The sequence below is a fragment of the Lipotes vexillifer genome, unplaced genomic scaffold, assembly GCF_000442215.2.
Source record: "Lipotes vexillifer unplaced genomic scaffold, Lipotes_vexillifer_v1.1 scaffold397, whole genome shotgun sequence".
NCBI classification, from domain to species: Eukaryota; Metazoa; Chordata; class Mammalia; order Artiodactyla; family Lipotidae; genus Lipotes; species Lipotes vexillifer.
The window spans coordinates 2,136,312-2,147,399 of record NW_006772681.1 but is presented as its reverse complement, the minus strand read 5'-3'; the positions used below and the strand labels follow the sequence as shown (position 1 = coordinate 2,147,399).

At 53.1% G+C, this 11,088-nt stretch overlaps 1 protein-coding gene across 1 annotated transcript in view; it reads right to left on the bottom strand.

The window, feature by feature from the left end:
- Positions 1–3,940: 3,940 nt before the first annotated feature.
- MTCL2 (microtubule crosslinking factor 2) overlaps positions 3,941–11,088 on the bottom strand; it is a 74,837-nt gene continuing 67,689 nt past the window's right edge. The window contains exon 14 of the mRNA XM_007447735.1: positions 3,941–4,329. Coding sequence (XP_007447797.1) covers positions 4,212–4,329 — 118 coding nt within the window. The 3' untranslated portion in view covers positions 3,941–4,211. The remainder of the gene's footprint in view (positions 4,330–11,088) is intronic.

Here is an 11,088-nt window from a genome sequence, read left to right as displayed (position 1 = left end):
ATTCCTGCTTTCTCCTGCCACTCCCGTTCCATGCACCATTTTTGACTCTTTGCACACCTTGCCTGTAAAGCTTATTCATCCTTCCCAATCGAGCTCAAGTGTGAAGCTTTCACACCACTTCTCTTTGACAGAGTTGGCTGCTCCGCTCCACCCCTAGGTCTCCCTAGCACTGGCTGTAAAGTCCGTTTACATGTCTGCCTCCCCGGCCAGACTGTATTTCTAAAGCCTGTTACAGACAACTAACGGACTGGAAAAGGGCAGGGACATGACTGAGGCATCTCTACATCGTCCATGCTTCCCCCACCCCCATCCCCAACAGAAATCGGTGCGTTGCGGGGTGCTTAGTAAAGAGAAATGAATATATGCGACGGGACAACATGGCAAAGATAACAGAACAACGAGGGGTAGGTCGAGGATCTACATCGCCCCAGTAACGACTGTATCACTCAGATGAAAGCCTGGATAATAGCAGCAATCACTGTCGCCCGTTAAGCGCTTATTACATGCCAGGACCTGTGTGTGTATACAAACAATTTACTTGCATCACTATCCCGTTTAATCCTTTCCACAGCTCTGTAAGTACCATCATCAATTCCACGTTGCAGATAAAACTGAGGTTCAGAGGGGCAAAAGCCCGGCCCAAACTTGTGCGGCCAGCCTGGAGCAGAGGCGAAATTCCAACCCCGGCCTGAGACCCACCCCCAGCCTTCAACCACTGTTCTGGAGTTTAGACCGCTGGCTCGGCAAACAGGCCCCGACCGAGAGGCGCAGCCCGGCCTCGGGTCTCCTCTTACCCGGAGGTGGCTGCAGCGCCCCCCTAGTCCCCGCTGTCGGGGGTGACGATGGGTTGGGTCTGGGCTGGGCCGAGGTGTCCGGCCCCAAAGAGGATGGTGCGCGGGTAAGCGGGGCCGCGTACAGGGAGAGGTCTGCGACTTCCGGAACTCAGAGCGACGCCCGTCCAGCCCAAAGCCTCCGTCCCCGAAAAACAAGGCCGCAGGCCACTCTCCGCGGCCCCGGAGACCCCCGCACTCCCTGCGCCAAAGCGTCTGCTCCTTCCTGGTCTGGGCCCGCTTGGCTATAGGCCGCCCGCGCCCGCCCGCGCCCCGCCTCCGGTGAAACTCCCGCCAGCCGAGGGCGCATGCGCCGCCGGTGGCCTCCACGGCTCGCGCAAGCGCACGCGCAGAACGCCGGCTTCACTCAAGGTGCATGCGCAAACGGGTGTTCAAGACTTGTTGCCCCGCCCGCTTTGTCCAAGTTCTTCCCAGCCCAGCCTTTGCCATGTTACACCTCCTCAGCTACGCCACGCCCAGGGAGTCACTAACTGGGTCCCATCACACCAGCGTATCCTTTGCGCCCAGTACGCCTAGAGCCTTTCTAAGATGGGGAACAGAGGTCCAGGGAGGTACTTGCCAAAGGAATACAGGGCATTAGCGGGTGGGCAGTGATGCCTGCTCCGTCGCTAGGCCATGGTCACCCCTCCTTTTATCTTCTTAACGCTGAAAATGTGGACCATGACTCTCACACTTTTTTCAGTCCTGCTCTAGCACATATTCTCCCTTTGTGGTCCCTTCTATACTTGGCAAAGTATAGAACTCTCCTTTGTAAACTCACTGCAGGCCAGCCCCTCCCCAAACTGCTTGCCTCTCCTCTCATCATCCCCCATTGCTTCTACTCCTTTGCTCAAGCCATTCCCTCTGCCTGGGAAGCCCTTCAAGCCTTTTGTTCTTGGCAAAATTCTCCGATTTTTAAGCCTCAGCTGAGGATTCGTCTCTCTCTCAGAGCCTTCTCTGAGGCCCCAGGCTGAAAAGCAGATCCCCCTTCTGTGCTCCCAGGAGTCCAACCTGTGCCTGGCCCACTATCCCTTGCTGGCTTGGGGGCTCCCAGATAGCAGACTGCTGCTTCAGCACCCAGCATGATGCCATCAGAATGTCCCCTTGCATGTGCAGTCCTTTGGGATCTGAAACCTCCAAGTGTTGAATTACAAGCAGTCCACAGAAACTGAAAAAAGGGTTGGTGAGCAGCAGCTGGAACGTGACTGTGGTCATCCTTCTATAGCAGCTGTGGTCCTTGGAAAAGTTTTCTGGTGGTAGGCAGAAATCTGCCTTCCTGAAATTTCCACCATGTGGTTCCAGCATGTTGGCTACCAACAGACATCTGAAAGCAGAGGTTTGCTCTTTATTCCCTGAATATCACTTTTCTAGAGCCCCGTTCCTTCTCTGCTCACCCCGCTCCTTCAACTACTACTGGCTTGTCAATATCCCAAGAACAGAACACAGCCAGAACTGGCCTTCCTGGGGCACAGTGGGTCTACTGCTTCATGGAATCCAGACCCAGTACATCCTCTATGTCCCCTCTCTGCTTTCAGTTCTTAGGTGGCTCCCTACTGTCCACAGGATGTGGACACTCCTTCCCTCCTAAGGCCCTCTGTGATCTGACCCAGCCTCTTTCATCACGCCAGTGACTTCTTTCAGTTCCCCAGTTCTGCTCTTCTTTCTACTAGGCTTTCACACATGCCGTTCCCTCCACCTGGGACATGTCCTTTCCGTCTCCTGCCTACAACACACCACCATCTCCTTCATCTGGTCCTCTCAAGCTTAGGTATCAGTTCAGATGTCCCTCTGCAGCCTTTGCTGATTCCTCCCAGCTCCCTGAGCACCCTGGGCTCCCCCTGGCCATTGACATTTGCTTTCCTGTTTTTCAGGCCCATATATTGTTATCCTCAATGCCTAGCACAGGCCTGGCTATTGTTAGGCCCTCAAAAAAGAAGAGATCTGTGTAATTTTCATGTGGTTGCTGGCTTCCAAGATGGCCCCTAATGTTCCCCACTTCCTGGTCTTCATACCCTTGTATAATCCTCTCCCACAAGGAATAGGGCTAATCTGCATAACCAATAAGATACTGCAGAAATGACAGTGTATGATTTTCAAGGCTTAGTCATAAAAGACATTGTAGCTTCTACCCTCCTTTCCCATATATCACTTGCTCTGGGGGAAGCCAGCTGCCATGTTGTGAGGATGCTCAAGCAGCCATGTGGAGAGGGCCACCTGGGGAGGAACTGAGGTCTCTTGCCAACACTGACTTGCCAGGCATATGAGTGAGCCACCTTGTGGATCTTCCAGCCCCAATCACGCCTTCACATGATTGCAGCCTGATTGACACTTGACTGCACCCTCAGGAGACCCTGAGTCAGAACTACTCAGCTCCCGAATTCCTGATCCACAGCATCTGTGATATAATAAACGTTTGAGGATAATTAATTCTACTGTAATGGATAATTAATCCATGTCCTTTTTTTTTTTTTTTTTGGCGGTATGTGGGCCTCTCACTGTTGTGGCCTCTCCTGTTGTGGAGCACAGGCTCCGGACGCGCAGGCTCAGTGGCTATGGCTCACGGGCCCAGCCGCTCCGCGGCATGTGGGATCTTCCCGGACCGGGGCACGAACCCGTGTCCCCTGCATCGGCAGGCGGACTCTCAACCAGTGCACCACCAGGGAAGCCCCCATGTCCTTTTTTATGAAAAATTTTTGAAAGACTTTTGTAGAAAGTTTCAATTCCTTTTTTATTTTTGGCCACACTGTGAGGTTTGCAGGATCCTAGTTCCCTGACCAGGGATTTAAACCCGTGCCCCCTGCAGTGGAAGCGTGGAGTCCTAACCAATGGAGCTCCAGGGAATTCCCTCAATTCCATTTTTGATGACTCTGCATTTATTTCTCAGTGGTCATACCACCCTTCATGGGAGACTCTGAGGTGTCAGCAGTCAGTAGCCAGGAACCCCTGGTGGCTCCTCCTAAGTGACCCCCAAACCAGCCAGCTGGCTGTGGCATTCCCAGGGCTCCTTCCTTCCCAGGCAACTGGGTGTGGGGTAGAGTCAAGTTTCAAATCTGCTGAGCACCCCACCCACCCAAAATGAGAAATCAGAGAAGAGGCCAAGTCCATGGAAACTGTTCATATGACATACTTTATTTCCAATCTACAACCATTAAAAATGCTTTGTAAGTTTACACTGTACAGTTATTCTCATGTCTGAAATAAGACACGGGGGCAAGGAGAGCTGGCGGATTGGACCATGGTTGTCCTAGCACCCAATCCATCCTGGGAAAGAGCCTTCTGAAGACAGGAGTGGGAAGGAGAAACAGCGGACAGGAGAGGTGGAGATTGGCCCAAGGACGCCCTTAGTCCCTTCCCTCCCAAAGGGCTTTCCCTGGGGAACCCTTAGGGCCCACAGCTGCAGGGTCCACACCAGGAAACCAGGATGGTCAGGAAGGGGGCTTCACAGTATTGGCGGGGTTTGGGGAGGGGGGCCAGGAGGAGGAGGAGGGACAGCTTCTGGCTCTCTTCCCCAGCCGCTGGGGGTTGGAGCTGCTTTTTGGCCTTGTCTACAACGTGTCCCTAGAGGTGAGAGGTGAGAGGCGAAGGAGCTGGCTGGGGATTTAGGAGTCTTCCTTTGAGGAGTTGTTTCCTTCCATTTGAAGAGAGGCCATAAGCCTATGGTGAGGCTCCCAAGGGATAAACGGTCTCAGGGTCTTTTGTCTCCCGCCCCCCACCCCAGGACGCCCACCTGCTGCCTGGCTGGCACAACCCTACAAAATCTCTTGTAAAACCCAGACAAGTAGGAGAAGTGGGTAGGACTGGAACCAAGCCAGGGGCAGGGAAAGGAAAAACGTACGCCTTCTGCCAGCCCCCCAGTTTCCAGGAAGAGGAGAACATAGTTTTGTTTCGCTTTGGGTAGAGGCAGGGAGGGTTCGCAATCTCTCAGGAGTCCAGATGCGGTTGGTGTTTCCTGTTCCTGGTCAGGGCCAGCCTCAGTCCCTCACCAGGCCACGCTATTTGCTGGTCTAGATCAGCAGGTGGCAAACTCCTGTGTATATCAGAATCACCTGGAGGGCTTGTTAAACCCCCAGCTTGCTGGCCACCCCCGCCCCCACCCAAGGTTCTGTTCCATAGGTCTTGAGTGGGCCCAATACTCTGCATGTCTATCAAGTGCCCAGGTGTTGCTCCCGCTTCTTTGAGAACCTCCAGGCATCATCCTCAGCAACCTGGTGCCCCAAGACAGTGCCAGGGAGCTGGGCCACAGCTGGCAAGGCCCTGCCTTAGAGGCACCAAAATATCTGGGAAGCTGCTGGGCACAGACTTCTGGTGAGCCCCCTGTGCAGAGAAGTAAACTAAGGCACAGAGATCAGCGGTGGAGCTGAGAGAGGAGCCAGGATACCAGGGCCCAGTGGAGAGAAGATAGTGATGCAGGACTCCAAAACATGAGGGGTGCTCTGGGGCCCTAAGGACCATCCTCGTGCTTATCATAAAATCATACAACCAGCCAAACACAGAGAAGTTAAGACATCTCCTGGGCCAGGTCTCCAGACTCCTGGCTGAGGTTCCTTTTCGTGGGAGCAGTTTGAGTGGTATCAGAATGGAGTGACAAGGTGGCCAGGCCCTGACGACTTCGGCCCTTCAAGGATGCTTAGGGGAAACCAAAGCTCCTCTCCTTAGACCCTGGGGTCCAGGGGCCTGGTGAAGGGCAGGAAGGCAGTGGAGTAGGGCTGATGGGATACACAAGGTATGGTCCAAGAAGAGTGCAGGAGGGGCGGGCAAGAGCCCTGGGCAGGGGACTCGGGCCCAGCATCATGTCACCAGTCCCCTTCCGTTCTTGGGTCTGTGGACTTTGCAAACCGCAAACACTGTTGGGAGGGGTAAAGGGTAGTGCCAGGGTGGGCCACAGGTTCTGCCAAGGGCAAGCTGTTCCAGAGGCCGTGAGGTCCAGGGGAGAGTGGAGAGTATGGGGGATGTCAAATGGACAGACAGATGGACGGATGGCCAGGGAGAGACGAACCCAAGCTAGGCTGTATCTACTTTCCAAACAAGGCCATGTGGGACTGGGCAGGTCAGAGGAGGCCAAAATGGGGGATCCAAGTTCCCCCCCAATTCCCAGTGGAAAGTGTTGGGGTCTTGCCGGGAGGCTGTGGACAGAAGAAAATGGGGCTCAACAGTGGGATGGGGGGATGTCTTTCTGGGCTTGGGGGTGGTGGTCACTGAGGCCAAGCCCAGCCTGAGGCATTGGGGAAAGGTTCCCCCTTCGGCGTGAGGAAACACAAAATAAAACAGAACCCAGGGAATACAACCAGATCTGAAAGCAAACCTCCGGAGTTGGGAGACCACAGACACGGGAGGATGGGAATGTGAGGCTGAGGGCACAGGGAGGGGGTTGCCGAGGTTACAGGGAAATCCATGGGAGACGAGTGGAGCTGGGGAGGCCGTTCTGGGAGGGCTGAGGCATGGGTGCTACAAGGAAGCCTGGGGCTCAGAAGAGGAAAACCTGGCCATGGGTCAGGGCCACTCAGTCTGCTGGTGGGAATCAGCTGGAGAAGAGGAGGCAGGATGAGGGGAAGCTTCAGAGGAAGATATTAAAAGAGAGGATGGGTGGGCAGTGGGGAGCGAACATACAGCCCAGAGAGAGGAAGGGGTTCAACCAAGACCACAGAACGGTAGGTGGGGGGTGTCTCACCACTGGGGATGCAGAACCTGATGGGAGTCAGGAAGCCTGGGTTCTGGTCCTGATTCTGCCTTTAACCTGCTGTCTGACCTTGGGTGAGCCACTCTCTCCCTTCTCTGGGCCTGATTCCTCGTCCAAAAAAGTGAGGGGGTTCGACACAAAAGGACAAACACTGTATGTATGATTCCACTTATATGAGGTGCTTAGACTAGGCAAATTCATAGAGACAGAAAGTAGAACAGAGGTTACAGGGGCTGTGGGAGAGGGATGGGGCGTTATTGTTTAGTGGGTATAGAGTTTCAGTTTGGGACGATAAAAAGTTCTGGAAGTGGAGAGTGGTAGTGGTTGTATCAACACAACATTGTGAACATATTTAAAGCCACTTAAAAATGGCTATGTCTTATGTATGTTTTGCCACAGTTTAAAAAAAAAGTGAGGGGGTAGGTCCAGTTTATTTTTCTTTCTATTCACTAAGACTAGTGAGGGGTGTATCACCTCTAGGGCCAGGGCACCAGGAGGCTGGTGTGGTCTGATCAATGAGTGTGATCAGACCACTTCCCATGGGTGTAGAACCTTACGCTTTCCCAGGCAGATTCACAGGCACAGTACTGTATTTGGTCCTCAGGACAGCCATGCAAGGACATTCTCCCACTTTATAGCTGGCAGAACTGAGGTACAGACTAGCCACATGCTCCGGGGCCAAGGTCATTCAAGTTGGTGGCTGTTTATTATTATTTTAAAAATAGTGACCTGGAAACCATCCTTGCATCTTAGGTTCACACTGCAACCGGCTTAGTGGACTTTAAAGGAAGGACACATGCTCGAAATGAGCAGCAGAAGAGTTTGTCTCCTGGGGATGTATGGTTACATCCCATGACTGGATGATGACATGCTTCCCTTTTTACCGTGGCTGCCAGGAAACTCAAGAGTAAAATTTAAATCCAGGATTATGGAAATCATGTCAGATAGATTTGGGGAATGATCATTTCTCTTGCTTTTTGACTTTCTTTGTACTTTTTTCTTTTCTGGCTGCGCCGTGAGGCATTCGGGATCTTAGTTCCCCTACCAGGGATCGAACCTGTAACCTCTGCCGTGGAAGCACAGAGTCTTAACCACTGGACCGCCAAGGAAGTTCCTGACTTTCTTTTTTTCTGTTGTCTTACTGATCCTTATGACTAAGATTGTAAATTGCCTCCAGTGCTTTTTGGAAATTCTCAGCATAATTAACCCAAATCAGAGCTGGCTTGAGGAGCAGGCCCCCTAATTACCAGCTCAGTGCTCTTTTTAAGATATAACATCATGGCTATCTGGTTGAAAAAAGATGGCCTAACGGTCAGGGCTGTGAACATCAATGGTGTGGCCACTGGTACTCAGGATCTCCCTGGGAATTTGTTAGATACGCAGATTCCTGGCCCAGAGGCTGAGGCGGGTCCCAGGAAGCTGCATTTTGGACATGCCCTAAGAGGATTCTGATGCAGGGGGTCTCCACACCACCCTCTGGGACACACGGGTCCAGTGATTCAGAGTGGACTGGTTTTATGTCTGGGTTGGGCAGTGGCATATTCTCGGTGTCCTATACCCACACAAAGCCCCCAGTGGGGCAGTGGGTTGACACAGCAAGCAGGACAGTGTTGGGCTGGGGGATCCAGTGGACCCAGGTTCTAGTCTAAACTTGATGACTTCCCAGTTAGGAGACTCAGGGATGAGACCTGCACTTCAGTTTCGTCATCTGTAAAATGGGAGCACTAACCCCTATCCTGCCAAGGTTGCCTCCCAGAGTTGGCCCTTAGAAGTCTGAAGGAGATGTGGCATGGGGAAGCAATTTCTAAATAGCAATGTGCTCTAGGAGGGGTGTACGGGGTGGCGGGGGGAGGTGATGCTGGTGGGGCTGGAAGGCTGGCAAAGCTGGGGTGGGGAGGACATTCTAGATGGGAGAGGAGAGGGAGGAAGGGCCTGGAAGTTGGATGGGCAAGAGGAGAACAGGCCGGGTGACAAAACCATGGAAGGTGCGTGGGGGCAGGCACGAGGGAGCCATGTGGCAATTAGGGTATAAGAGGGTCAAGTCTTGGGCCCTCAACTTTGTCACCTGGGAGAGCAGCTGGTAGAGGAGCGTCCCTGGGGGGACCAAGGGGAGGGGCCGTTTTGAGCAAGACGCCTTGGAGGAGTTTTTACAACTGGTCAGCCTTTGGTGGGGAAAGAATTAGTGGGGGTGGGGGGGTGGGGGGAAGGGCTGCCAGGGTGACAGGGACTTGGATACTGATACTTTGTGCATGCAGGATCTAGGGACCACTGATGTGCCAAAGTGGTTTGACTTTCATTTCAAATACAGACATCATTGCCCCCAGGAGGGTTTAATTTGGCTCTGGGAAGACGTCAGACATAAGAAACACAAGATCGTCCAGTTTGGGGTCAACCATGCCAACTGGTCTCCCATTTCCCCTCAACCAGCTGGTGCCGACACAATGGATCCAAGCCTAGGGGTCTGTAGGGAATTAGGACCCCAGAGTTCCTTGGGACTTTGGCTGCAGAGAATAGAGACGGGGAAAGGATAAAGAAGGCTAGAGGAGGAGGAAGAAGAGAAGGAAGCTGCTGCTAGGAGTAAAAAGGTAAAAGGGGCAGCAGGAAGGGGAAGAAAGGGGGAAAGGGCAGTGTTCCTTCCTGGGACCCAGTGCTCCAGGGGAGTCCCCACAGAGGGCCAGGCAGTTTTCTGCTTTGGGAATGTTACCAAGACTTAAAAAGGCATTTGAAGAAACAAACTTAGAAATTACATTCCAAAAGAGTAGAGAGTTTTTACAAACCAACCCCCCACCCCAAAAAAGAAAACACAACCGTTACTAATTAAAATGCTAAAAATCAAACCAAACCAATATTTACACGTAACATTTTCAACCCCATCAAGCCCCTCGTCCAGAGGCTTCTGTAGGAACAGTGATGAGTGAGCTGGCACAGTGGCAGGCAGGAAGCAGAAACTGGGACTTTATTGAAAACCAAGCTCTGGGGTCTCGGACACTGGCTGAGGGCTGGGTGGCCATGCTCTAAGACAATGAGAATGCAAGGACAATCTTGGATGAGAACGACGGTAAGGCTGAGCGGTCCGCAGGGTTCAGGTCTCACGAGGATTTCTCCCCAAGGCTAGAAGCACAGCCTCCCTGGCCGTCTGCAGCTCTGGGAAGTGCCAGAGGCCTCTGGTGGCTTGTGGCCTTGTGTGAATCCCCTCACTTGGAGATAACCTCGGAGGGGCCCCCTGACCTCGTGGGTGGGAGCAGTGGCTTCCTAGAGGGGATTGGCCCATGGCTCCATCAGCCTGCCTGCTCTGCCCACACAGGTCACTATGGCACGAGGAAGTGGCTGCTTGCACCAACGTAACCCCAAGTTCTACCGATAGGGAATGGTGATGAAGGAATTTGGGTAACTGGTCCAGGTGCCCCAGAAAGGGCAAGACGGGCAGCTGGTAGGTGGGAGCGCAGAGGCATCTCCTGAGTCCTGGGGGCAAATTAGCCACGCTGCTGGCTTTTGGTTTTCCTGATGGCAAATTCACAGATAAGCCACTCTATCCTGGTGTTTCCACTCTGAGCCCCCAGCCCCTTACAGGCAGATGTGTGGGCATGTGTGTAAACAAAACGGGTTCACTGGCACCAAGGGGGAGGCCATCTGAGTATCCCTCCCCCATCACCACACTGCAATGAGCCACGGTGCAATCCATCCGATGGCTCAGGCAGCTCACATGGGACATGGGGAAGGGTGGGCAGTGGAGTTGGGGCTGGGAGGCGAGCCGGGAGAGCCCACAAGGCTAAGGAGAGAGGCTGGTGAAAAAGCTGGCAGGCTGGTGAGAACTGAGGCAGGCTGGCAGACACTCTCAGATCGATGTGCAAAGCTGCAATAAACAACATTCTGGAAGTTCAGTCCTGTTTTCCTGTGAGTTCTCACTTGGGGAACTTGGAGAGATCTCCATGCTCTTGATAAAGCCTTAGTAATCCGTGTTTGACTCATCGAAACAAAAAAGGTTTCAGAGGGAGGGAGGAAAATGAGAAAAAATGGAAAGTGTTTGGGAAGCGGTCCAGCCCTCCACCCTGTCTGTGAGCATTTACAGACTCACGTCTGGGGCTTGGGCAAGTACCGGGTGTTGAGTGTAAAGTGGTGCTCTGAGGCCAAAGGGTCAGCAGTTTTTGGGGGAGCAGGCTGCAGGGCTCCAGCTTTGCTGGGGGGCCCTCCAAAGCTGACCTGGAGACCAGAGCTCGGCTGCTGAGTTGCCTCATCCACACAGGGGACCCTGCGCCTGTCCATCGTGTTAAAGCCTTGCGTTGTCCCAGTGGCGAGAGTACATGTACCAACCTCCAATAAATTACCTTAGGGGCTTTGGGGTAAGTTAAATTATTAAAATAAAGTAAAACCACCTTAAATATTTATAGTAAGAAAAATTCAAATAAACAACCGAGGCAAGAAATGTGTTTCCAGGCCCCAGTCTATTGCCATGTCCTGGAATGCTCCTTGGCCTGACCTGGCCATCTGGGAATCTCTTACTGGGAACGTCTTTGCCCTCCACCAGCTGCAGGATGTAATCACAGTGGAGATGCGGTGCCCCTCCAGGGTGCCAGGGAAAGA